Source organism: Camelus ferus, chromosome 30 (genome assembly GCF_009834535.1).
Source record: "Camelus ferus isolate YT-003-E chromosome 30, BCGSAC_Cfer_1.0, whole genome shotgun sequence".
In the NCBI taxonomy this organism is placed as follows: domain Eukaryota; kingdom Metazoa; phylum Chordata; class Mammalia; order Artiodactyla; family Camelidae; genus Camelus; species Camelus ferus.
In genome coordinates this window covers 9,231,794-9,259,380 of record NC_045725.1, presented here as the reverse complement: position 1 = coordinate 9,259,380, position 27,587 = coordinate 9,231,794, and the positions used below count along the sequence as shown (strand labels likewise).

The 27,587-nt window shown below is 41.9% G+C and overlaps 1 protein-coding gene across 5 annotated transcripts in view; it reads left to right on the top strand.

Annotated features, from left to right (window-relative positions):
• Nucleotides 1-2,541: 2,541 nt before the first annotated feature.
• Nucleotides 2,542-27,587, top strand: part of CDH7 (cadherin 7) — a 118,108-nt gene continuing 93,062 nt past the window's right edge. For 3 of the 5 annotated variants that reach the window (XR_004316293.1, XR_004316292.1, XM_032470739.1), the window contains exons 1-2: nucleotides 2,788-2,929; nucleotides 13,674-14,082. Coding sequence is in view for 3 of the 5 variants with exons in the window: in XM_032470739.1 (XP_032326630.1) it covers nucleotides 13,873-14,082 (210 nt within the window). In the remaining 2 variants the exon portion in view is untranslated. Of the gene's footprint in view, nucleotides 2,715-2,787; nucleotides 2,930-13,673; nucleotides 14,083-27,587 lie in introns of those variants that run through there. The other 2 variants (XM_032470741.1, XM_032470740.1) reach the window with 2 other exon arrangements.

Below are 27,587 nucleotides of genomic sequence, written 5' to 3'. Positions count from 1 at the left end.
CATAAACTTTTTAAATTTATCATTCCCAATGTTGGGCTTCCTCCTAAAAGCACAAACACCTTCAGGAGACCTAGAAGGCCCTACAAGATTTGTCCCTTGCTTGCAAACCCGACACAATCAATCTTGACTATCCCCCTTGTGCAGGACTCTGTCTCAAATACACCCAACTCTGCTTCTGCAAACATTTGCCCTTGTTTGTTCTGCTCAGGTCATTTTCCTTCAGATCTTCACTGTGTCTCAGCTTCAGTGCCATCTCCCCGGAGAGAAACCACCCCTGACCTCCCCGAGTCTAAGGGTGCTTCTCGGTAATTGTCTGAAGCACCCCCCTCCCCCATTCCTACCCTTGCCTTCCATGCTGTACTCTCTGGGCGAGAGGAACCTGGCCTTTCCTCTAGGACGAACAGCTTGTCAATGTCAGAACAAGAAGTAGTCTTTTGGTTAACTAAACTCATTTCGCCCCTTCTAGAATTCAAGGACATTTTTAAAAAGGAAGGCAAAGTTGAAGGTTCAAGACGGAAGCCCAAACTGGTGATCAATATTTGTGCAGAGGCATAAGAAAATTTTAAAAACTGAGGAAAATTGTAGGAAAAATATGAGCAAAATGACTTTTAAAAAGCTCTTCAAAACTTTTCCTTTCTTATGTGGTGTCTGTTGATTAAAATAAATAAATGAAGATACAGTACCTGATTCCTGATCACAGATCATCTCTTATAGTTGAAAGACCCAGGCAGTCAGTGAGCTGCTTGCAAATAGGTTGGTGGGCTCAGAGCTGAGTTAATGTTGGATGGGATATGAACATTCACTTCTTTATTCAACAAACAAAATGTCTGAATCATTCTGAATATGAATCTTTGCCTTCCCGAAGCTTTTGGTCCAGAACAATTTTAATAGGTCCTATCCCAAAAGCAAATTCATTAGACAAAGCAAGACAAATGTACATAAGGCCAGAAAACAAAAACAAAAACAAAAACTGAAGTTCTGGACTGTGTGATATTAGCCAGGATAATTGAGGATTTTCACACAGAAAATCACATCAAAGTCTTCAAAGCAGCAGCCAGGGTTTCCTGTCTGGCTACCAGGAGAATGACCATGCACTCAAAGAGAAGTCCATACGGGGAAATCCAAGGCGATATCTATGCAGAGATGAAGAGGTCTGTTCTAAACGTACTGAGTTTGGGTGATGGTGACAATTGAATGGAAATGGACCGTGAAATGGCCATCCAAGCAGGCCTGGAGCTGGAGAGGTTTTGGCTTGGAAATCTAACTTGTAAAGTGAAGCAATGTTAAGTAAATGGCGTGGCATGCATGGCATCTGGAAATGAACAGAAGCTGGAAAAAGAAAAGGTTTGCTGTTAGAATTATTAGCGTAGAATTCAGTTTTAAATACTAACTAGATGAGAGAGAAAACGCAAGCTAAGTGGACAGGAGGAGCTGGATGGGGGGCGGGGGGCTGAGCAAGTGTGCTGGGTGAACAAGAATGCAGAGGTGCTGACACCGGCAAGCCCGTGCCCACAGGACCGCTCTCCGGAGAATCACAGTCAAGGATGGATGAGAGACGCAGAGCGAGTTCCGTTGACAGGATGAGAAAAATGAAAACGAACGCAGTTGGAAATGATCTATTCACCTTCCTAACCTCTACGACAGACCATCTAGCCATCAGGTTAAATCAAGCACCAGAGCAGAGGAAAACAAAACGTGCTCAACTCTACCGGCTGCGGCGCACTCGGAAAAGAAGACCGGCTCCCCTTCCCCACCTCGCTAGGGTCCCCTCTCCCACCCGGCGCGTAAATCACACACCTCGGGAGTTTTGCATTAGAGCGCCCAGCAGGGGAGGGAATTTTCTGCCAGTAAAGAAAGTAGAACTAGGGCAGTCCGAGGAGATTGAAAGGGCAAAACTATCACGCAAGAAAACTGTAAGTTCTGATTAGTTTTATGACTCTGCCTTCATGCCTCAGGAGCTCAATTGATCACGGCTTCCACGACACGTTGGGGGTGGGGAGGGGAGGGCGCTGGAAAAAATTCTCCAAACTCTCCGCCAGTTCCGCGCTTTCAGATGCAAATACCTCGCGGAGAGATGGATGGGCTGCGGCCCCTCCTACTTTCACCGCTCCTCTCGATTTTCCTGCGAAGGACTCGGTGGGCACGGAGCTGTCAGGAGGGCGGTGGAGGAGGGGTGTGCGGGGGTGCGCGCGCGGGGGTGCGCGCGTGCCGGCTGAGCGGCTTCCCTGCCAGGAGCCCTCGCTGGGGCTGCGGGAGGTGCCGAAGTCTCAGCGGCTCCCCGGGCCGGCCACGCACGGCGCTGTCTGCAGGCGCCCGCCGCCGACCAGCCTCCCCTCCTCGGCGCCCGCCCGCCGCCCCGGCCCGGCCGCGGCGCCCAGTCTCCTCCTCCCCCGCGCTCGCCCTCTCGCCCTCTCTCCGGACGCGCGCGCCCGAGCCGCCCGTGGCCGCCGGCGGAGGCGGCGGGCCGGGGGCGCCCGCGGCCGGGGCAGGGACGACGCAGCCCGCGCCCGGCGTCCGACGGCGAGGGCTGTGATTGGAGCAGGCGCCCGGCCGGCCGCCGCCGCGAGTACCGAGCGGGCGCCGCGGGTCCGCCCCGTGCGCCCAGCGGCGCGCACTGGGTCCCAAGGCGCCCGGCTGCTGAGCTCGCACCCTTTCGGATGCCAACGCCCGGGCGGCTGGCCCCGGACGCCGCGGGGAGGGCAGCGAGGCCCCAGGTGAGTGGGTCCGCCTGCTGGGGGCTGGGGCGGGCGCCGCCGGGCGGAAGCGCGCCCTGGCCGTGCGCCTCGGGGAGCGGGACTCGGCGGCCGGCGGAGTTTCCCTGACGTCCCCAAGTTGCTGTGGCCCTGAGCCGTGGCTTCGCCGGCCAGGACGGCTGGGCGGACCGAGCTGAGGGCTCCGGGCCCGGAAAGCCGCTGCTGACGGACACCAGGTGCGGTTTGATTTGGCGAGTTCAGGGAGAGCGCAGATGCCTGCCTTCTCCAGAGGAAGCGGGAGCACAGTCTGGCCCGCTCTCTCCAAAGAGGAGCGCGAGGGATACCCCCCCACCCCCTCCGTTGACCTGGAACGGATGGGGGCAGAACTCCGCTCTGGAGGGGCATCCGACTTGTGCCGCGGGCTGGGACTGGAAGGGGGTGTGTGCCTGCTTGTGCAGGAGTCCGTCTGACCATCTGCGTAGACTCCTTTTACCTTTCGTGAAGGTGGAGCTCATGTAAGGGCGCTTCGCCTTTTCACTGTGATTAGTATTCCGCTGCTACCGGGCAGCCGCAGGGCTGGCCTCTACCAGGCACCCCCTTTCCCTTCCGCCCAGCTGTGCCTGAGGTGTGCGCTGTTAAAAGGGCGCCCTGCTTCCCGGAATGCTTGGTGGACTTCTTCGTGGGCACACCTGATCCACGGCTGGTTGCGGGCATTCAGCCTCCCAGCGTGGATGAGTGAGGAAGGATCTATTGTCTTCATTGGCTCCACGTTTTAGACCGTTAACCTTACGGATTTCTTAGATATAGTTCAGGTGAGTAAAGATTGGCAGTTAGTTCAGCCAGCAGTGGGCAGATGGGAACCTGTGAAGAAACCATCCAGGATTGGGTGTCTCCAGGCTTTGGAGATCTGCAGATTGAACCATGAATATACTTAAGATGCCTTTTATTTTGTAAGAAGTATCTTCTCTTTATCGGATCATTTATTAAGTGAAACATCTTTAAGTAAGACTCGCCCTTCGTAATTCCTGTAACCAGGCAGGTATTCAGATTATTTTTTTCGTACAAAAGTAGACAAACAGAACTTTATGGGGAGAAAATAGGGAAAAAATGTAAGTAACGTGTTAATGTATGGCTTGAGCTAAGGGACAAGAATGCATTTTAAAAATACCAGGTTAACATCACAAAAATGTGTGTTTTATAAGAGTTTAGGGGGAGTAGCAGCTTTTTTTTTTAAGGAAAGTTTGCATTGATACACTGCCAGCAACATCTGAATAGTTTTAAGTGTGTCTTTAAAAAGCCAAGTTGTAGTCAAGAAAGCACTAAGGAAGAAAGTGATTGCATTGGAAGCTTTCAGTAAGTCACCATGTACTTCTTTCTGGAAGACCTAGTTAGATATTGTTTGCACATGCTCTTTTCTGGTTACTCTCTGTAAAGGGCAATACGTTAAGAATCCTCCTCCATTTCTGGGTTATTTGGAACAATCTGAATTAAAATGCAAAAGGATTGAGGCAGGTAATCAAACTGGCAACTCTGTGGAAGTGGTGCTTCCCTGCTGGTGTTTCATACGGAGTGGAGTGGCAGAAGCAATTAGCTAGCATCCAACTTTAATAGTCTTATCTGGTAAAGCTAGCTGAAAGTCTGTCTGTGGAAAGAGATATAAAAGAAAACCATCATCCGTAGTGCAGACCATCAACGGGCTAAAAGCCAGGAAGGTTTGCAGCTTTCATAAAAGGGCACTGTACCCTTCCAACGTGAGATATTATTGTAATTAAGGGCTGCGGTAAGTCATTAGAACTGTGTTATCAGCTGACAGGCTCACAACTCTTCTTAAGTCAACTTTTATTGATTTAATGGCACAGAGCTTTCTTATCAAAAGGTAATTGTCAAGCATCTATATTACTGCTGTTTACCCTTGAATTGACTTTAGTTTTTAGTATCCAGTCAAGGAGTGAGGATGGGGAGCCTACTGAGTTGGCCACTGCTCAGCCGTCCTGGATCTGAAACTCCCCCCACCGTGTCTCCTCAGGCGCGATTTCTTTGTTGGTCTCGCTGGCATTCAGCATGTTAGTTTTTGTGAGGGCAGAGCTGATAGGAACTTCTCAGAATTGCCACTGATGTAAGGAAGTGCATACATCTCTGTGTAAAGTCCAGTACTTTCTCTTTTAGAAATCTTTTGTTAAGTACTGTAAATTGTTCAGTGTTGTGAGAATTTATGCCTCAGTGATCGTCACCTTCTTTGATTTTCTCATTTATTGCATTAGCAGTCTGTGTCGCATCACGGTTCTCCGCCCCCCACCCCACATGCTTTTTACTGGCTGGGAAGGCTTCAAAGCCTTAGCTTAAATTGGGAGTTTCAGAAACTTCTGAAATAACAAGGCACCTTCGTTGATTGCAAAGGGATGGTGATGGAAGCTGTTGTCCTTAGCAAGAAGGACTCAGTGGCTTCTAAATGAGGTGGTAAGGGGAGCTGAGGACAGCGAAGAAAGGCATGTGATCAGAGTCCTGTGTGTGACCCGCTCCTCCGCCTCTGACAAGCAGAGCAGATCTGGCTGTAACAGGCAGTACTTGAGTGCCTCCTCTGGGAATCTGCTGGTTCTGCAGAAAGATATCCCCGCAGACATTTCCCCCTCATTCTGCAAGACTCCTCACTGACAAAATTATCAGTGCCAATGAATGTGCCGACATGAATGTCTTTACATTCATTTCAGATTATGCTGCAGATTTTCTTCCTGGTAGAATTTCTTTGCAGCTGCTTTGCCAAGTGTTTACTGAAACATGTTGTATTGAACTCACGTAACTCTTACCTGCCTCAGTGTAAATGGAAGGGAAATTTAAAAATGAAAACGGATACTGCTGAGATATGTTGTAAAAATACAAAGAAACAAGCTCTTTAAATACGATTTTAACATTTTGATGTTATATAAATAGCTCAGAAGACACTTTGTTTAACTTACATAGGCTTCTAGTTAATTATAAACTTGTTCCTTTTTTTTTTTAAATTCCTTGCATCCATGGCCGAGGTTATACGTGCTTAGTTGAAATTGACTCTGTCATTCACTTAGAGAACTTTTCATTCCATGTCTGATAACCAGATGCAAACTACAGGCTGTGTAATTCATTTCCAGGGCCCCTGCCTGAATATTTAGGCTAATTATCGGTAGGAGGTTGTGGTCTGTGGTTGTGATGTTATCTGGCCCAAGGAGCTAATGGATTTGATTACAGTCTCTTTACATGAGAAGTCACATATCACAGAGGGTCCCCAGCCCCACTAATTAAAATGTAAAAAATAATACCTTTTCAGTACAAAAAAAAAGGGCTGTTTCATCAGTATTAAAGTTATTGAAGTTAATGCTAAACTTTAAATGGTGCAGAAAGGAAACATGATAGTGTATTTCCATAGTAAAAGCTGAAAATGGCAATATTAAATCTAGAGTGATTATAACCGTTACATTAGGAACAGGGAGACATCTCAAAATACAGGATTTATAGCAAAAACCAAATAATCATACATACGCATTCTTGTATCCTAAGATATTTTCCTGAGTTGGTACCCTATTTCTAAAACATTCAATGGACTGTTATTCAGATTTCAGCAGTGATAGTTAACTACCATAGAGTTACAGCATAGTAGGAAGTTACTATTATTTTTTGATCACCAGGGTTGTTTAGAAGGCAGAAGGCAATTTCAAAATCGGGTGCTGCTTACTCTCTATTTTTTGGTAACATCTAAACGTACAATCCTGAGAAACAGCTCCCTTTTTACTTTTACTCTGTATCATGACCCTTCTGGATGGAATCGTGATGGTCTACTTGCAACATTCAAACTCATTGGTTATAGTAAAAATTTGAGTTAGAGCAAATCTACTTTTTTTTGGCTTTTGGAAAGGATGAGAAATTCTGAAGGTAGTAAATTAGAAACATCTTCCTTATCAGAATGAGAAATATTGAACAAGCACTGTAAATTTTTGTTGCATCCAGAAATGCCCAGTTCCATCAGTCCCTGGCCGTGTGACCTTGGGCGTTTCACGAGTCGTCTATGGACTGTGGTTGTGTTCTTTGTAAAGATAGAAAAGACCGCTTAGGTTTTTCTCGTGCCAATTCCAGCTCTGTGGTTCCCCCCACTTGAGGAATCTTCATACATCAGCAGGATAACTTCTTTATTTTTTTAATTCCCCCCTGCCCGTCATGAGTGCTCAGGAGAACCAAACAGTTCCCTTCTGCAGCACTGAGGTGACACCCTCTCTCTTTCTACCCCATAGACATCGTCTCTAAAAGCTCTGTTTGCACGTGGTAGTTGGAGGTGAAGTGTGGCCACAGGTCTTGAAATGCTTCTTGTCCCGGATTACTTTCTCTCCATTGTAGTCCCATGGCATCTTGCATCGTGAATGCGAGCTTAGAACAGACCTTTTCCCCCTTCTGCATTTTCCAAAATGTATGAAGTGGATGCACTTTAAAAATCAGTAAAAGTACTGATGAACGAGTGTTAACCTTTTTAACAATGAGACTACTTGAACTCTGTGCCCAGAGATAAATCACAGTCCGGACCTCAGTGGAGACAGGTGGCTGCTGTCCTGGGGAAAGGCAAGGGCAAATGAAGGTCTTTAATGAAGACATTGCGTGAATCAGGAGGCAGACTCTGCTGAATTTAAATAATTGCCGTTAAATACCGAAGAAGCCTCCGAAAAAGAACAGGCTTCTTTGGCCAGACTATACAAAAGAACTAGTACATAGAAGGTTGTTCTGAGAGCAGTGGTGATGCCTTCACAGTGCCCTCTAGCCACTGCTGTGAAGTGCTAACTTCCACTTTCAAACTTGTATTGTTCCTCTTCACAAGGACTCATTAAAAATCTGCTGCTTGGCAAAATGTAGTTCAGCTTTAAAGCTGACTTGGAAATGACAGTTTCCTCCCAACAGCCCAACAGCAAGACGACCCCCCCCCCCATTTTGTTGTTGTTACAACTGTGATTTCTTGTACTACTATGTTTTCTAGACCAGCCAGCAAAACATCTTGGGGAATGTGAGTTACGTTCTTAAGTTGTTTGGCAGTTATCCATCATGGATTTTTCTGATTCTCAGGGGTTATTTTCTATCAAGTATACTGACAGTCCTCGAATGGCGTTCTTACAATTTTCATAGAAAGTGCAAATTACTGAATTTATTTTGGGACTCTCATCTTCCACGTGATTGTGAATTGCACCAGTTTTGTAAAGAGGCAGGACTTCAAGTCTTCTTTAAACTACCAGTAGGTAACAAGCTATTTGTTAGTGTGATATGCCTTAAGTATATTTCAAGTCAGTTGCAGAAGACCTATATCTTATGCAGCTCCAGGCACCCAGAGCTTGAACATCTATTCCTTGTGTATATTTTAGAGAAATTCATGGTATAAAGTCTTTAACTGAGGTAAGCCATTGACTATTGATATTGGACTGCAAAGCACACATTTCAGTTTAACTCAGTGCCACCAAACCTAAACTAGGGATAGATTTCCTTTTAGTGTAATTGATTGTCATATTTTATAGCCCAAGTTATTCCTAGAAGGCAGATAGCTGTCTGTGCCTTTCTGAAAGGCAGTTTCGCAAGGATAAATTAATTGGTAATTAGGCATGTGTTTATGGGTATATATTGATGTGAGTGGCTGAGTAAGATACATATTGTGTTTTTATCATGTTGACTTTAGATAGAACAGGGTCTGGAAGATTTGCCCTTTTGCTGGTTAACAGGTATGCTGATGCATAAAATACCTTTTTTTTTTTTTTTTTGGTTGTTATTAAGGGATTTTTTAGTCATTGTTTTTAGGTCTGGATGAAACATTTGATTAAGAGCATGATGGTCACTTGATCTGATTTTTGAAAATAGGTTCACAGAGGTGTTAAGTGGAGCAGAAAATCCAAGAAAATTTTATAGTAATGAATTTATTTGGGTAAAATAATTTTAGCTATTAAGGTTAAATGAATAATAAACTATCTACTTGGAAATAATTCTTTGCCACTGAGTTGAACAAAAATAATTGGAACAAAAAATAGCATGATAAAGTGATTTTAGGTCAAACAAATGATGTTGAATTAGTAAATACCACCTGACTGTTTCTCACCCCTCTCCCTTGTTTTTTTCTTTTTGCTCCGGTCCATTTAAGATTTCCTTTGCGAGGTTTAATTTTGTATTCTCTGACGAAGATGTTTTGTGCTGGTCACAGTATTACTTTGGTGATTTTCATGTACTCTTAGTTTGGCAAAAACAAAAAGACACCCCAAAAAACAACCTAACTAATGTTATAAGTTTAAAAAAAAAACAAGTTTTGGCTTTAAAATATCAGAGCAAAAACAAAATAATGTTTGATGCCTTACCCAGATATTTTTAGATTTTAGATCAATTATATGTCTGGTCGCCATCACCACTGCTCTTTCAAACATCTGTGGTTGGCCCCTCAGACGTAACCTTTTCCTGTTGTTTTTCTCCTCGAAGTTATAATGCTACACGTCTGTAACTGTCCAAAAGTTGATACAGATCTGTAGAGGTTACCTAACTGTGTTCCCAACACATTCTTCTGTACTGTCCTTTTTCCCTAGGCTAGTCGTAGTGACCAGGTCAGTGCTCCAGACCTCCAGAGTGTCACTCTCCTAAGCTTTCCCATGGAGACATGATGACCCACGGCACAGCGTGGGTGCAGAGGTCTCTGTTTCTGATGTGACTTCCCCCTAGTTAACCCCTGGATGTGACACTCACATAGGAGACAGGGTGGAAGAAGGGGAGAAGATGGGCAACATGGAAGTCAGAGAAGAAAGGGCGCGGGTTTCTGCTCTGGGGTTTGGGGTGCAGATTCGCCAGGCAATATTTAACCCATCGGGGAAAAAGTCAACAGCTGTGATCGGTTGGCTGCTCAAGTTCATGGATATGGCCCAAATGTCACTGTGGTACCTTCATACGTGTTGACATTTGTGTAAAGATTGGAAGCCTTTTGGGTGAGGTTATGGGATAGGAAATCTTAAGTTCAAGTCTTGATTACTCCTGTTTGATGACCACAAGTAATCGAAGGCTTTTCCTCATGCTTCAGGGCCCTTCGTTTCTTTCGTGGTACCTCAGTACGGACAGGATGAGCTGGGGTGAACCGCGGCATGGGCCCTTACTTTGAAAACCAGATCTGATTGGAAAGCCAGTCAGGGACTTGCGGAGGACTGACAAAGAAAGGGGACTCCAGGCCCTGGACCAGACAACTTTCCTTCCTGCTGTATCAGGTCGTAACTACAGAAAATATTAGTGAACGCATGATGAAACTGCCCCGCTCACATCACACTCATTCATGCATGTTTTCCCGACTTTACAAGCGCACGGCACAGAGGGTATTAGAAAGGCACTTATCTGCCTCATGAAAGAGAGTTTCATCCTCCAGTCAAAGTATCCTTGTGCCCGCTTGTGGCCTTCAGGAAAGGTGGAGGAAGTTTGGCTCAAGAGCATGGCAAATGCTTCCAACCCTGCAGAGAAATACGATGGAATTGTTTTCAAAGTGGCTGTGACTTATAAACATGGTAGAGTTACCAAGAAGTTTATCTGTTGCCTTATTATATGGTCAGTATTTCACAGTAGAAAATGAGGTTGGTTCTAATGAAAAGAAACATTCTGTAAATATTTTCTGAATACCAATTATGATGCCTGCTCCTGTTCTAGATACTGAGATGCGGAGATAGGGTAAACATCCCTGTTCATTCAGGTACATGTTAATACTAACTGCTTTTAAAACCCTTGGCTTAAGTAGGAAAGTACAGAATTCTCAGGTATCTTTACAAATATTATCTCAGTGACTGTAAAGTAACCCCTGGCATTTTCTATCACCCAGTTCTTGTATATGTTCTAGCTAGTCCAATAACTCCACAATGGAAGAGAAATATCAAGAGGCAAGAAGAGTAATTTAAACATCTCATGTTAAAAATGCATGCTACATCTCATAAATATGCCACATGCGTCTTTTACATTCCTGTGACTTTCTTTAATCTCTCCACCCTTTAATTATTAACAATGTATACTTTTTCACAACTGAAAAATGGCAACAAAAGCATTTCCAAGTAATTAAAACCTGTAACAAACAGACTTTATAAGAGAAAGTAGTTCAGATGCCGCATTTTGCAAATGTGGAACATGGAATCCCAGAGGGATCCAAGGTCATTGCAGCAAGTGGTGGAGGTTCTGGGACAGAGACCACAGTCATCCCGTTCCCAGCCCAGGTTACATTTCTTCTTTGTCGGTAAACATCCTGAGTGAACATCCTGAGTGAACTCATAAATTTCTCCAGTACTGATACGAGTTTTGACTTATAAAAATTACCGAGGACATGGCTTTTGGAAAGAAAATATTACATTCTTTTTTGTAAGAAAGCGTTTTGTTGTCATTGTTTGTATCCATCTAGATGTTTTGGTTTATGATCTGCATAGTGCTCGGGCACTGACTAAAGCTGTCAAGAATATTTTCATTCAGTGTTAAGAGTTTTCTGAAACAGTTTACTATAGAAGACATTAAGATAAAAACTAAGGTCACTTCACAAACTAGTATCAAACTGAAAAAAATGATAATAGCAACCCCAACAACTGTTTTATATATATATAATATATATATATATATTATATATATATATATTAGTGCTTTTAGCTGTGCTGGGCATTATCCTTAGCTTTTTATGACTTGCTTATTTAATCCTATGAATCAGATGCAGTTATTAACATTTTCATTTTACAAGTGGGAGGCTTGAGGATTCATCTCTGGAACTTAGTTTAGAATTTAAACAACTTGTCCAAGATTGCATAGCGAAGGCATGAGAGACTCAGAATTTGAATCTTTATCTGATGCAGGTGCCCCCAGACTTTAGCAGTATATAATGATGATAACTCCCCAAATTTAGAATTCCGAAAGTTCGTTTGCTGATTTTTTGGATGTTGGATACATTTTCGCACTGAAGCAATGTTACCAAGTTCACTTAATCCACAGAAGAGGCTGAATAACATAATTGAGCTATATCATGTTTTTAAACATTTTGTCTTAGGGACCAAAGTGTTTATGCCCTTATTTTTATGAGAAAATTAATTTTCTCTTGAGGAAGGAGAGCGATGAGACTGGAAATGTTCTTTAGCCAGCAGTTTCACAGGCCGGTTTCAGTCCTGTCACCAGAACTCTAACCCACTCCCTCCATCCCCTTCCCCGGGGAACCTGGTTTGCAACAGGAGCCACGTGGCCCTCCCCTTGCCTCCAACTAAAGGCCACTCAGTGTGAGGGCCTGGCCAGGATTCCTGGCTCATCACAGACTAACCCTACCCTAGAGCACCGTTTCCTAGTTAAGTACTTAGTTGCGTTCTTTAACTCCAGGTAACCCGGCTCTCAGGTGGGTTAGCTCAGACCAGCCTGCAGTGAACTTGGAACCCAAGGATGGAGTATCAATAGATGACCCCAAGTTACTTCTTGTTTATAATTCTAAGCGTAGAACAACTCGCCCTTCTAGAGTGATTTCTAGATGGACCCATTTCATTTCTGATCATCAGATGGGAGATCTGGATTCTGGGAGAAGGTGTTCAGTGCGCAGACTGCAGTTAATATGGCTCAATAAAAGTTTACCTGTTTTGGTGGTTCTCAGTGCACATCAGTTAGCTGTATGTTGGATTATTCTGGAATAGCCTCTGGAATTTCAAAACTTTAACCAGAATATGTTCATTTGAATACAGCTCAAAGCCCACGAACCTGTTTCTTCCAGTTGTGTGGACTGTTATAGCATATGCAATCAGTTTCGCCTGTCTTACTATATATGGCATTTTCCAGAAGCAATATGACTGTCAGAAATCATCTAATGAGTAGCAGACATTCTTGTTATAAGAGAGACAGGTAGGAAGCTGGAAAAGCTGATGTAAAGATAGTGTGTTTTCTGCTTTGATAGGGAGCTGTCTTGTGGCTTCGTGTTCTTAAAACTGCATTTTTCTCCTCTCCCTCAAAAAAAAGCAAATGTTAATCTTTTGCCTTAATTATCTGATTGTTGATTTATTTAGAGATAGTCAAATGAATTCATAAACCAAAGTGCAGCGTAGTGATTTAAGTGAGCACTTTGTCGGAAATTCTCATGCCTCTGTGTTTTCGGGCGGTGTTTATTTCATAAACTAGGTTTTATATCTCTGGCATAATCAGAATTCTGTGACTGAAATAAGTAGACTTTAGAATAAAAGGGTTTCTCTGTACTGCTGCTAAGATACCTCCTGGATGCATAGAACTGTGAACGGCTCTCATAAATACAACTGATTTTTCTCACCCCTCTGATGATCAGTACAATTCAGTCCCATCAGTCTTGATGGAGAAAGGCCCTACTGTGCGCTCGCCATCCTGTGAGATTGTCAATCAATATTTGTAAAGGAGTAAATAACTTTAGTGCAGCAGAATAACCTCCCGTGCTCCACAGCGTACGTGACAATAAGTTTGAAGGGTGAAAATTGGAAACCACTGAGCTTTTCAGCTGATCACAATCAAATCAGAACACATCAAAACAGCTGGTATTCTGTGACTCAGAATCAATCAACCAGCTTTGAAGCATCTCATACTTCTTTATTTCTCTTTACAGTTTCACAGAAGAGATTTAAACCAGCATATGTCCTTTCCATTTGGTTAAATCCCTGCTTTGAGCTGCTTTGCTTTCATAGTCTAATACCAACGAATGAAACTGACTGTACTATAGAAGAAAAAAATAACGGCTAGCATTAAAATGATATTTTTAACCGACATGTTGCTCCATTTGTGTTAAATAAAACCATATGCTCAAACAGAATGCCCTAGAAGAAACACGAAATTTTTAGGTTATATTATGGAATCAGGATAATTCTGCATCAGCAGTATTTAAGTAACTTATGAATGTGGCAACGGCTTTTGCAATTTTCTGTCTTAGTTTAAGTTAGTAAATGAAAGTCACACGTTATTATGTGCTGTGGTTTCTCACACTGGCTCTTCTCTCTGTCCTGATAGGTACCTATCACACCATTCTTTGGCGAAGGTTATTCAGCAGTTGTGACCTCTCCCAATCGAACTCTCTACAAATTATTATCTCTGGACTCCCAGCTGACACCCTGCCGGAGGCAAGAGCTACTAAGCCAACTGGAACTGTGCCTTTTCTCTTGTCAAGGTTTTTTTCTTACACAGGAAAAAGAAAGAAAAAAAAAAAAAGATGAAGTTGGGCAAAGTGGAGTTCTGCCATTTTCTGCAGCTAATAGCTCTTTTCCTGTGTTTTTCTGGGATGAGTCAAGCAGAGCTCCCAAGGTCCAGATCAAAGCCCTATTTCCAGTCGGGGAGGTCCCGGACCAAGCGCAGCTGGGTGTGGAATCAGTTCTTTGTGCTGGAGGAGTACATGGGATCAGACCCCCTCTATGTAGGCAAGGTAGGGCGTCTGGCCTTCTGAAAGCAAAGGGGATGGCTGTCAGTGTCTGAATGGAGAATTGCTCATTTTTTGCTTTGGGGTGGGAAACGCAAAACTGTCACTCCTGCGAAAGAGTTTGTGAGGTTTTTGGCATTTGTTAGCCAGGCTAAAACTTCAACCTAGATGTTATTGTCAGAGTGAAGCTGCGGCTCAGGGAGTGACGCTTTATTCCTAGAAACAGAGGAGGACTTACAAGTGCCTAGTTGACCATGATTGTGGCACGTTAGTAAAAGTGCCATTTCCAAAATTAGAACAAGGATGTTCACGAATAAGTGAAGAGTAGTGGGTTCTTACAGCCAGTTGACTTTTTAGCTTCTTTCTTGGGGGTGAATGATGCTCACGCTGACTTGATGCTTATACATCCTTTTCCGATTCTCGCCATGAAAAACCTGCAAAGTGTAATTATGGAGCCTGTTGTCTTTAAGTTATGACCAGTTCAAGCCCATTTTTCTCAGTGGTGGCCTTGTTTTAATGGGTGTTCTTTCATTTGCTTTTTAAAGTGACATTTTGGTTAAAAATGGATGTGAAGAGAAGTCAGTTAGAGGTGACATTAGATGAACAGTGGGCAGTTTGCGGTGTGTTTATCTGGTGGCCAAGTGGTAGCCAAATTGAGATTTTTTCCACAGCTTCTTTCTGCCTGCGTGTTTGGGCAGAGAGTTCCATCTGAGTGCCTCCTGAACTGAAGGGCGCTTCAGGGGAGCCTGGCCTGGCCCCTACCATCCTGGTATCTGCTCCTGGTCTGTTGCAGGTTTGATTATTTTCATGTCCGGAAAGATTTCCGGAGTGTTTCAGCTGGGTGCTGAGCACGGCTGAAGGGTTTCTCAGTCAGTGTGTTGGCAGAACATCTGTCCATCCGCATTTTCACTCTGTACTTTGTCAGTTTTTCTGGTGAAGTGAATCACAGCAAACTGATGGATTTATCCCTTAGTGAATGTTCCACTGTGAAGGACTGAGGAAGAATCCTTGCTGTTCATTCCAGGGGTCAGTGTTTCATTTGAATAAACCCTAAGTAAAGGTAAAAATTTTATTTCTGTTGGTGGGTATCTACAAAAAGCAAGGTAAGCTTTATCACATTTATTCTTATTTTCCCTTCAACGTGTCTACATTGTGCAAACACTGACGGATGCTACGTTGAAAACAAAAGGATCTGAACACATTAAAGGTTTCTAGGGATGTGGATTAGGATTTATTTTAGCCCAGTCATAGCATTTTTCTGCTCCAAGAAAGAGTGCACAGCGGTGTGTTTGTGTGTGTATGTATATTTCTTGTCATAACCATTCTGCTTTTATCAAAGCGCCATCATATAGGCTTTCCATGTGCTGTCTTTCATTCTCTCGTTTTCTTGTAAACAAAGTGAAAGCAGTAACCTAGTGCAATGTTACTGACTTAACAATCTAGCTCATAATTTCATTCTTAATGAACATTTGAGAAATCCATCAAACTTTTTCAGTGGACATTTATCAAGGTCTACAATATTCAGCTACTTCATAAAGAACCAGTAGTCATTAGGTGAAATCACGCTTTTGCACAAATGTGAAGTTTTTCCAAAGATGACCAAAATATTCCCATCAGGGTGAGGTTGATGTTTTGAAATCAACATAATTTAAAAATTTTTTAAACGCCATTATTTTAAATTTTGTAAAACTTTGCCATAACAATTCAAAATGCTTACATTGAAATAATCCCTGGAAGTCAGTTTGAAGTTATGAATGCATGTCCCTAGGTTGCTTAAATCCCAAATGCATATGAAGTTCCAGGGCAATGCTGATGTTATTTTTCTAAGAGAAATTGTGTGGCTCCTTGATCAGGTAACAAATATGCTGTGCTTCCCTTTCAATTAATCAGAGATGATCACTTAGCAGATTTTATGTGACAGAAGACGAGTTTGTGCTTATCTCCTGGAGGCCACGTATTGGGCTTTGAAAACTGCCGTTCACAGTAAAACGTTCAGGATGGAAACATTAAAAAAAAAAAACAACCAAAAACCTCTTTATTGAATAAAATACAGAAAAAGGGCAATAAAATAACTTGAAATGGAGAGAGGATTCGTAGAGAAGAGAGACAGGTGTGAGATGCCTTAAAAGAAGCAATTTATATTTGTTTGAGAAAAGGTGGCAGAGGACATGAGCAGTTTAGATCGTATTTATGGGATGATTCAGTGAGTCTTTTGGGATGGTCTGAATGGGTAGTGTTATAAGAATAACTTTTATCTCAGTGAAGTTTTGATCACTTGGGTGTAGAATCATAGAATACATACATTTTTCTTCCTTTCTTTTTTTTATAATGAGGGAGGTAATGGCTATGAGTAGAAGTTTTTACAGGACAGAGAGAGCAGAAAATTCTAGGCGAAGATGTGGAACAGTGGATAGACAGATAATCAAAGGAAGAAAGGAAGGAACCTAGTCATTACTTTTCAAGACACGTATTTAACCCATTAGGCTGGGAAGCAACACACGTCCTGATAAAATCTAGCTGTTTGGGTAATTTGGAAAATAGGAGTGATGACCTTGCCACACTTGATAGCCTGGTTTGACCCTGTAAGGGCGAAGGACACTGTGTGTCAAAGTGACGTCAGTTTTATTGCTGACTGCCACTTCCTCCTAGTTGTTTACCTTTGGTTAAGTTGCTTGATGTTACCAAATTCGAGCTTCGTCATCTGTAAAATGGGAACAACGATACCTACAGTTCAAGTCTTTTACTGAGAACAAATGAGAGCAAACTGTTTGGAACATACGTTCAATTAATCTAGACATTATTTGATTTATCTACTTCCCTACCTGTTAGTTATAAATTAACTGAGTTATAGATAATCTGTTGTGTTATGTGTCCAATGTTATATTTGTGACCTTACAGATGAAAGCAGGCATTATGTTATGTCCTAAACAGTATTTAAACTCATTGTAGTTAGTTAGAGGGGTGGTCTGTAGTGGGTGAGGTTGGAAATACAGTGTGGCTTTATATTTGGATAAGACTAGACTACGGCAGAGATAGGGTTAGTGGGTAAATGATTCCATCTTTAAATGCAAGAGCATCAAGAGAAATCATGTCTAAATTTTTTTTTTCACTTTCAAATATGGAGACAATACTCATGGCTGGTATCTAACAAGGTCAGTTAAATGATTCTACAGTAAATAAAACTTGGTCTTTCAGACATTGGGGATAAAGAGGCCACAAAATGGCTTATGGCTTTATTCTTTTGGCCGGTTTACTGGGTTTGTTTACCGTGACAGCTCAAGACTGAGGTAGAGCAGTCTGTTGGAGGGGGGTCGGGGTGCTGCTCGAAGCCTCACCGAGAGGTCCCCAGGGCACAGACATGTGGGCTGGGTTAGGCTCTGACCTGGTCATTAGCATCTCATCGTTTTCTTGGGATACAAGTTGATAAACTGCTGAGTCTTAATGTATAGACTTAAGGAAAGTGTCACTGGTCATTACTCCGATGGAGGTTTTTTTTTTTTTCCTATTGAGGTGTAATGGACATATTACATGATATTAGTTTCAGGTGTACAACCTAATGATCCAGTCTTCGTATGAACTGAGAAATAATCACCACAATAAGTCTCATTAACATCCGTCACCATACATAGTTAGAAATTTTTTTTGTTCTTGTGATGAGAATGTGTAAGATCCCCCTCTCGGCAACTTTCAAACGTGCAATGCGGTATTAACTCAAGTCATCGCGCTGTAGGGAGCACTGTGTTAGCAGGGCACCTTTCCTTAAGAGCACTTCTTAATTACCAGTCATGCCGTTTCCCTGCCCTTTGACAGGGACAGTGAAGTGGAGAGTCCTCTCTTTTCTCCCTGTGACTTTGAATCACCCCGATGTGACTCTCTGAAGTCCACGTGAAGGAGCCGTTTTCAGCGATCCTCATTGCATCACTCTGCACTTTTCTAGTCCAGTCTTTTCCTCACTTTGGCATTTCTCACTCAGCGTCCCCTGTCTGACAAAGAGTTCTGTCTACACAGCCACCCAGCCTCTGTTCTGGGTGTTAACTGTTTTTCATCTCTGCTCACCGGAATGGGCTGCCGGTCGTTTGCAGTGCTCTGGGCCATCACTTTCCCTGAAATGTGTGTTTCGTGCCTCTTCCACAGTCTGCTTCTCGAGCTGTGAACATCACTCTTACCTATTCTGCTACTCCCCTCTCTTCCCTCCTCATTCGGGGAGAATTTATGCCTATTACCCTAGTCGAAATCAAACACATAGAAATGCAGCGTGGGATTCACTCTGCCTTCAATTTGAGCTAGCTTGAAAGTGTTAGTGAGCATTTTCCATGCATGTCATTACCCCTTGGCAGTCTCTCACCAAGGGAGTCTGTCTCCTGATCACTAAAGCTCCAGTGAGGGTTCCTGAAAAGAAACCGTCATCTTGAAAATAGTTTAGGTTAAAAAACCAGGTTACAAATCAGATCCCTTAACAGAGCAAATTTATATCAAATACAGAAAAAGAAAATAATCCCCAATATTGAGGACTTAGGGAAGAGCATATCTGTCACGGTAAAATTTACATTTTCTGGATACCGGTGGGAGAAAACAGCAAACATGTCCTCTAAATATGTAGATTACCTGGAATTGGCTCTAATCTTAGAAGAAAGCAAATTGTTTTCCCTATGTGTGCACAGAAAACCCAGCTCCTTAACGTCTTTATAAGCAGAGTGCATGGTAAGGACCCTTGTTCTTATCTTCTTGCTACTTTGCTGATAGAAATGTGGAACTCCTGGTGGCTTCAAAAGGAATTTGGACATGGATCAGCTCTGTGGGATGCAAATAAGTTCAGACTTTTAGAAATATTTTTTGGCAGCTATTTTTAAAAACTTACAAAACTCTGGGAGAACTCTAAAGTAGTAGATGCATTTTCTTCATGTAAAATCAACAAACCAAAGTCTTGGTTTGTTCTTTTAAAACCATAATGAAAAAAATATAGTAGATTTTGACACGGAAATGCAGAGACCTGCCATTAATTCAGCTTAATATTGCTTATTTTTTTCTCCAAAGTTATCTTGGGTTAGAAATGAAGGTTATAATTAACTACCAGAGACTTGACAGGTGAGACTCCACAGCTAGCAGTCGGAGGAGAGGGACTTGGAGTTATAAGCCTAATTACAGTCACACTAGCTAGCCTTGACTGGCTCTTAATTTTCTGATTGTCTATGTCGATCAAAATCATTTAAAAAAAATGCTGGCTTCTGTAATGCATGCTTGTGTTTGTACACATGTTACTTGCTATCCATTTGGTGATGGAGGCAGCAAAAAATTATTTTAAAAAATTAAATTCAGCTTCTACCAGTTGTGTTTTTACACTGTGTTCACGTTGAGTTTTTAAGTACGAAGACGAGCTGTGAACTTGAAATGATGACACTGGGCCTTTTCTACAGCAGGTGCCCTGTAATTGGTTGACCAGTGTTCTGGGCCGTGCTCATTGAAACGGAGTCAGAATCCACAGCCGTCTCTGGGACTCCCCCAAGATAAATGACAGAATTAGATAAGGAGCAGGGCCGTCACTGAGTCTTTGCTGGCTTAAGCATCTATAGATGAGTAGCAGAGTGGGAGAAATTTCATCTTAATCATTTTGTTTGATTTATATTGATTACCCATCATAGTGATTATGATCGCTGGAGAGAAATGGTAGTTTGTATAAATATGCTTAACATGCTGTCCCCCAGATTCTCTCTGATGTGCTGTTGAGGCTGTCCTTCCTTCTCTTCTTTCTTCTTCAAATACTTGTTAAGTCCGCACCCCATGTTAGGTCCTGTGCGAGATAAAAGAGCTTAAAAAGAAATAAACTCTTCTTCATAAAATTCACGATCTGGTTGATCAGCCAAGCAGGTCACCAGATGGCAGGGGGAAAGCAGTAAGTTCTACAGCTAATCTACTATTTTGGAGGTGGGTACACCAGAGGAACAGATTCGTGGATCCGTGAATGAGAGCTTGCATGGGGATGCCTGGGAAACCTCTGTGATTTCATGATCCTTTTATTCAATATCCAAATCAATGCAAAGAAAAAGGAATTATCTTCTTAGAAAGTAGGGCAGAGTCTTCTCCCACTGTACTGGGGGAAGCTTTATATAGTGGAAAGATGAGTAAGTGGAAATCCTGGGTTATACTGGCAAGTTTCTCATTCTTTTGAGCAATGCTCTAAAATGTCATAAATTACAAGCTTCTCATCTGTCAGATAGAGATCAGATAGGTAAAAATTTTAAACTTTATTTTGAAATAATTTCAGACTTACAGGTGGGGTGCAAAGTACCATTGCAGAACCCAGCCTCTCCAAGTGCTCATCTCTTACATGACTACACCTGCTGTGTAAACTGGCAAGTTACCATTGGTGTAACAATCTTTACTGACCAGCAGGTCATATTTAAAATTCTCCAGTGTTACATTAATGTGGTTTTTCTGGTAGAAGCCAGCTCAGTATCGCATCCTGCACTTGTCTCGTCTCCTTAGACTTCCGTTGTCATTCTCAACTAGTAATTCGGTTGAGTCTCTCACGGTCTGGGTTAGTGTCATGTTTCTTCCTGAAGCAGACGTGTCAGGTGATGTAGTGACGGCAAGAATTCCACAGGAGGGATGAGATGCCCTTCTCCCTGCATCTCATCAGGAGGCACAGGATGTTGAGAGGACCCGTCCGTCCTCATACTGACTTTGATCACTTCATCAAGGTGGGGTCTGCCATGCTTCTCCACTGAAGAAACATATGCAAGTTTTGAATCTTGAAGGAGGTATAAGAGTATCTAAACTGTCCTTGTAGATTGGAGTAAATATGACTGCTGGTTTGAGGGCTATGTACTGAATGATTCATTAAGGTCTATTGTCCGTTTTGGGGGATGAGGGAGTAGGTTTGTCTGAAACGTGGCTCAGATTTAAAATCTAAAATGCCGTCAGGTAATATCCATGATTTTATGTCGTAATTGATCTTGTTCCTCAAAAAGCACATCAATTTAGAATGTCTCAGGGAAATTGATTTTGTTTTTTAATTCTGAGCCATGTGATAATATTGTCTCTAGGACTCCAAGAAGATGTCTACTGATCTATAGTTAAATAAGAGCTTTCCCCTTCACTGCTTGCAGAATATAAAGAGCGGTACTGTACTGAACGGTGTGCCACAGATATTTAACCCTCACAATTATAAATAAAAGCGTGTTATGAAAAATAATAGATACAGTTGGCCAAGGGTAAAAGAGGAAGCTCAAGAGGGAGCAATCTGATGTCTTCCATTTTAATACATTCACAGGAGAGCTGAATTCTGAACAATGAGTAGTTCTATAGTTAGTGTCTGAGAAGATTTAGTAACGAGAGTTTCTCCTAATGACTCTTTTAGAGCCTATGACATTTCTGTTTCATAGTCAATACTGATTAATCTCCAGAAAAGCCTGGTGAGTTAGAAAGGAGGGGTTGTTCTTATACTGCAGATGACGTATCGGGTATATTTGGCAGTAACAGCGCATAGAGTCTGGGGACAGTCATTAGCACTATACTTTAGAAGAATTAGAAAGCAAATCTGGATGCTCATGTCAATTCTGGAAAGTAAATTTCTATAAAAATGTTAATAAGATGTTTTACATGTATGAAAATACTTGGTTTTTCTTCAGAGTATCAGATTTAGTTGCATTATTATCAAGCCCTTTCAGCCTATGCTTTTGAAATCTTACCTTTCAAGTGGTGTGTATCCAAGAGGACATGGGTCCATTTACAGGGCTCTCAAATTATTTCATACTGCTTCCTAAATTTTAATAAATCTTGAAACTGCATAGTGAGGATAATAGGGCATGATAATAATGGAGAGATTAAAATGGTATTTAGCCAAGACACAGAAGTATTAGAAATGAATCCTAGAACAGCAATTTCCAGAAAAAGGTGCGCAAAAGTAACTAACTAAGAATTGGGAAGGGAGATATTTAGGACTTTGACTCAATTTTGAAAAAAATCTCCATTTTAAAAAATTCTAGATTTGGGTGTATGAAGCATATGGTACACTTAGGGACTTTTAACTGATAAAAGTACACTTTCAAACACATGGGAAGACCACTGGCTCATCCCAGGACAGGGGATAAGAAAATTAGATAAAGGACCTGTGTAGCTGGCTGGCCCTACACTGCCGTGCAGTTTCCAGTGCGCTGCTGTGGGAAGACGGAGACAGGCTCACAGGTCAGCTGAGCTGACTTCCCTACCTCCTGGCTTAACATTTCAATAGAAGAGAAGGTCTGAACACATCCCAGTGAGTATCAGCCAGAGAAAAGGAAATGGCCAGGAAGACATCCACGGTGGCCTCAACCAGCCTTAGGTCTTCTCAGATCAGCCTTAGGATCATCTTCTGTCACCACACAGATAACAGAGTGCCCAAAAGATATGGTGGGAAAAACCAAGATGGTATGGGGAGGCCGTCTACATGTCTAGTTCAGCTGGAATCCTTGTCTTCTGTAAGAGAAATGCAGAAGAGTCATTTCTCAAGATGGGGCTGTGTTAGAGGAATGGTAATTACAAGAAGCGAAACGATTGACGTCATTCCAGCAAGTTTTGTGTGTAAACAGCACACAATTATCTGATAAGAATACTTCCCTGAGCATGTTGACTTATCTTCTTAGTTAAAATGCTGACATGTTTTAAGGTATTTAACTGAAAACACACAATCAGGATTTGGACAACACATACATAATGCTCAACAGATGTGAGCTTGGAAGATTTGCAATGATGACTAGTGAAATTAGTCAAACCCTGCTCAAATTAGATTTTTTCTGATTGGTGAGTCATTTAAGGGTCCACACTGGAGCAGAATATGTGTGGGGAGTAAAAGATTACACATCCTGCACTTGGTTCTTTGAAATGAAGAAAGGAAAGTCGGCATTTTCTGTTTCATAATGTGTCTGAGAAACGCAGTTCTGGAGTGCGTACGCTCTGTCCTTTACACGGTTTGTGTAATTTACTCAGCTGAATCCTAACAGCTGAATTTGGGTGGCTAATTTTGCTTATTCAGGAGAAGCAGATACTGGTGAGCTCTAGTCATTGGGATTCAGTGTTGTTATATATAAGAAAAGTGAAGCCGTCGGTCGGTAGAGATGATTACTAAGGAAACAGGTGAGAATCATGTGACCACAGCACATGGCGAGGGCTCATTGTCATGCTAAAATCACATGTGGGCCATATAAAGGAACACAGAGCCACGTCTAAAATCAAAGTAACTTGAATTGTAGAGCAGATGACACAACCTTGGAAAAGTGCTTTTTGCAAAGACTCATGTCAGATGATGTGATAGTATTGTACACTTGGCACTGACATTAAAAATACAAGCTTCATTACGGAGGATAAGGTGTCTTTCTGGTTGATCCTTGTAACTCCTGCAGATAGACTCCTATCTGTGGCACAGCAGCTGTGTGCAGTGAGGTTGGGAGAGCAGTTGTGGAGGGTAACGGTCTGAAACAAGACTGTTTTTTCCTATTGATTAGATCATTTGTTGGAAATGTGAGTACAATTAATGATGGAAAATATACACAAATGAGTGAGATTCAGGGCTGGGGTCAGAGGAGGAGATGCATTCTGTTTCAGGTCCAGTGAAGATTTCACAGGGAAACTGATCAAAAACATAGGGAACCAATATTCAAATGATTAGTATCTTGTAATAGATATTTTTCAGTGCTGCTCTCATCACACTGTCTATGGCTTGTGACTTAGGTCAAAGTTTGAATTCTCTATAAACTCTGGGCACACTGATCAAATCTAGTTCTTCACGGTACTTTATTTTTTATTGACTTATAGTTGATTTACAATTTTGTGTTAGTTTCTAATGTACAGGATAGTGGTTCCTTTATACACATATATATTCTTTTTCATATTCTTTATTGTTATAGGTTATTACAAGACATTGAGTATAATCCCCTGTGCTAAACAACAGGACCTTGTTGTTTATCTAATTTGTATATAGTAGTCAGCACCAGCAAATCCCATACTCCTAATTTATCCCTACCTGCCCCCTTTCCCCTTTGGTAACCATAAGGTTGTTTTCTATGTCTGTGAGTCTGTTTCTGTTTTGTAAAACAGTTCATTTGTATCATTTTTTTAGATTCCACATGTGAGTGAGATCATATGATAGTTTTTCTCTGACTGACTGACTTCACTTAGTAGGATCATCTGTAGGTCCATCTATGTTGCTGCAAATGAAATTATTTTATTTTTAACTTTCTATCCAGAGCTAGAGTGTGTAGGAGAAATCGAAGTTTTAGGGAGGAGGAGTTGAAGCTACTTCAGAGGCGTCAACAGTCATGTGGTAGCTCTTTTTAAATTTTTCTAAGCAATGACCTCTCTTGGAATTTAACAACAACAGCAACAAAAAAGTATTTTATGTAATTTTGGACATGAGATACACATTGTCACATAAATGATTTGTTTTCCAAATCATGTGTCCTTAATTATTGAAATTAAATATTACTATCAAATATTTTCATCAAAAAGAAAAATACTATTTTCTTATTTTAATTTCAATTCTTTTTTTTTTTTTTTTAATACTAGATCTGTTTGGTGCTTTAAAGTTCATTTACTCTAGTCTCTTTCTGAATTTGGGAGTTCTTTGTCCAGTACCCTGATGGGTGACCAGGCAGCCTCAGGCCTATCTGTCCATCGCGGTGGTGTGGAAACACACATTTCACAGTCATGTAGTTGGGCCTGAGTACTCGCTGTACCGCCTACCAATGGGGTGACTTCGAGCAAATAACTCCATTTCTCATTTCATTACTTAGAATGTAGGAAGAACACTAGCCTCACAAGGCTGTTGTAAGCGTAAAAACAAAGGAAGGGTTCACGTGGAAGTGTAAAAGGGAGAGAGTGTATTTCCAAAAGTGAGTGAGCCCGGTGTGGAACAGGGTCGCGTCCACCCCCAGCATCGTGCCCAAGGTACAGGCCGGGTGGTTGTTGATGGCGTGGGAAGCTCACAGAATCGCGGGTAGTTCTCTCACTCTGATGACCTGGGCTCACAGACTTTACCATCCCTGGAATTCCTCTGATGGCCCTGGCCCTGTTTTAAGCCTGCCATAAACCCAGCCAAAGGAAATAAATAGAAATGGGGTGGGGGAAAGGAGATAGGTTATTTTGGAGCTTTCTGGAATGTTCAACACAAATTTCAGTTGGTTGTCTGAAAAGAAGCATGTGGAGGATAAAAAGAAATAGGGCCTAGACCCCACAAATAAGGGCCTTAGAGAATTAAGATGGAAGCTCTCTGCTTTGTTGTGTTCTCTCATAGGGAATTGGAAATTACGTGACAGTTTGCGTGTTCCATGACCTGTTATTGGCTGTGTTAACCTAATACAGATGGTAATGAATTGGTAGATTAGGGCAGAGCATTGAGAGGAAGGTAGCCTACTTAGCTGTTAACTCCTAACTCAGATTCATAAATCAAGGAGAGCTGAGTGTGAATCTCAACCATCACCACTTACTTAGAAATAACATCATCCCTCAGTATCCACAGGGGATTGGTTCCATGGCCCTCCCTACCCCTCCAAGGGTGCCCAAATCTGAGGATGCTCAAGTCCCATTTATAAGTTGTCCTAGTTCAGTTGGCCCTCCTTATCTACAGGTTTCGAAGTTGGCTGAATCCAGGGATGTGTAATCTGGGGATACGGCGGGTCAACTGTACTCAGCTTTTGTCAACTTAAATCTCTGTAAAATGGGTTTAATGATGGGTCTCACATGATACAGTCGTTAGAACTAAATAAGATAATACATGTCAAGTGCTTTATCTTTGGTACCTAAGAAGCATTCATAAAGGGTTAGCTGTTCTTGTTAATAGTGGTACATACTTCTATTCTGCCTTTTGTCACTGCTTTCTATAATTGACCTGAGTCAGCTGTTCTCTTTTTAAAGCATATTTTCAAAGCAGCTTATAGTCTAAGGAGAAGCAAGGATAAACCCAAGCAAGACCCCTCACACTGGCACACTCTGTGCATAGACAAGCCCTTTAAATTCCCTTTCCTTGTGCGTTCATCTGTCAGGAAGGGACAGCGATGGCAGAGCTCCCTGTGCCACAGAGTTGGAGTCAGAACCTGCAGCAGATAGCACCTGTTAAAATGCTTGGAAATGTACAAAATACTAAGCCTTAAGTAAAAATTATTTTTGATGGGAAAAACAGTTACTAGTTAAATTGATAAAATCCTAGGTTGGGAACAGAATTTACAACACGTATACTATTTTTTTGGTAATTACTGATGAACAATACTTGGGCACTCTCTGGGTAATCCTTAGAGAGTAATAATTTGATAAATACCATAAAAACACTTTCAGCACTTGACTGTTTTAAATTTTACATATTCCAAGTCAAATCAGACTTAAAATTACAGAGGACAGCTTTTCAAACCACAAATTTGAACAAAGGGCAGGACACACACACACACACAGACACACACAACACAGGATTGTTTTATTCTCAAATACTTTCTAAATCTAGAAAGCTAATGACATCTTTGAGACTTTCCCAGGAGGCAAGAGATTCCAGTGTCATTAGGATTCTACTGAAGAGAAGTGATGCTTAATGGAACTAGATAAATGGAATTGTTTGTTAATCTCTCAGCTAATTTTCTTTCTTTTCTTTCTTTTTTTTTTTTTAGGATTATGCCTTAGTTCAAAATTTTATTTACTCTGAAGTTTGGGTCAAACCTCTTGCTAAGGTTTGCCATCCTATACTCCATGAAGTTCTGAATTCAGAAACTGAGTTTGATTACTTCATTTTTGCTCCAAATACGGTAGCATTTAAACATCTCCAGCTTAAGAGCTGAGAATTAATCCTATGTGCATAACATTTCTTGGAGTAGTGAAATTCTGACATTTTGAGGGAGGGAAGTGTATTGGGCATCTTGATGTAATGTGAGTATTTGTAGAAACAGATATTGTGTGTGTGTGATTGGAAAGATAAATAAGGAGAAGCCAAAATATCTGGCAATTCTGGTAGCCTTACGCACAGAAGGAGGCAGAGAAAATTCATGTTGGGAATGTTGCTGGTCTTCTAGGAATTGCCATCACAGAGGAGTCGGCCCAGGTGGGCAGGTGTTCTAGAGCATAAGGAAAGAAAACTGAGAGGGAAAGAGGGCCAGGGGCTGTTTTTCTTAAATGCATAAATAGATAGATGACAGGATGCTGGATTAAATCATCCAAAGGCTACATGATACAAAGGGACAGAGGTTTCCCTGAAATGCAGCTCACAGTACGAAGCAAACGAAAGGCTTCTGTTGCTACAATAAGTGTTTCTTCATGTATAAAAATAATCATGTCTGTTGACTACATCCAATGAAAGCCGCATGAGTTGGAGGGCAAATACTACACATTTGAGTATGAAAATCCTCAAGGATTCTAGGTAAAATGAATGCTAAACCCACCCCAAAGCACATAGGAGGCTAATTATATGATCCCCGGGGTGAGGCTTGCCTTTAGGCGAAAAGAAAACTCTTCAGCTTGGAGCAAATGTATCCATCCAGATCGAAGCATCTAGTTGAATG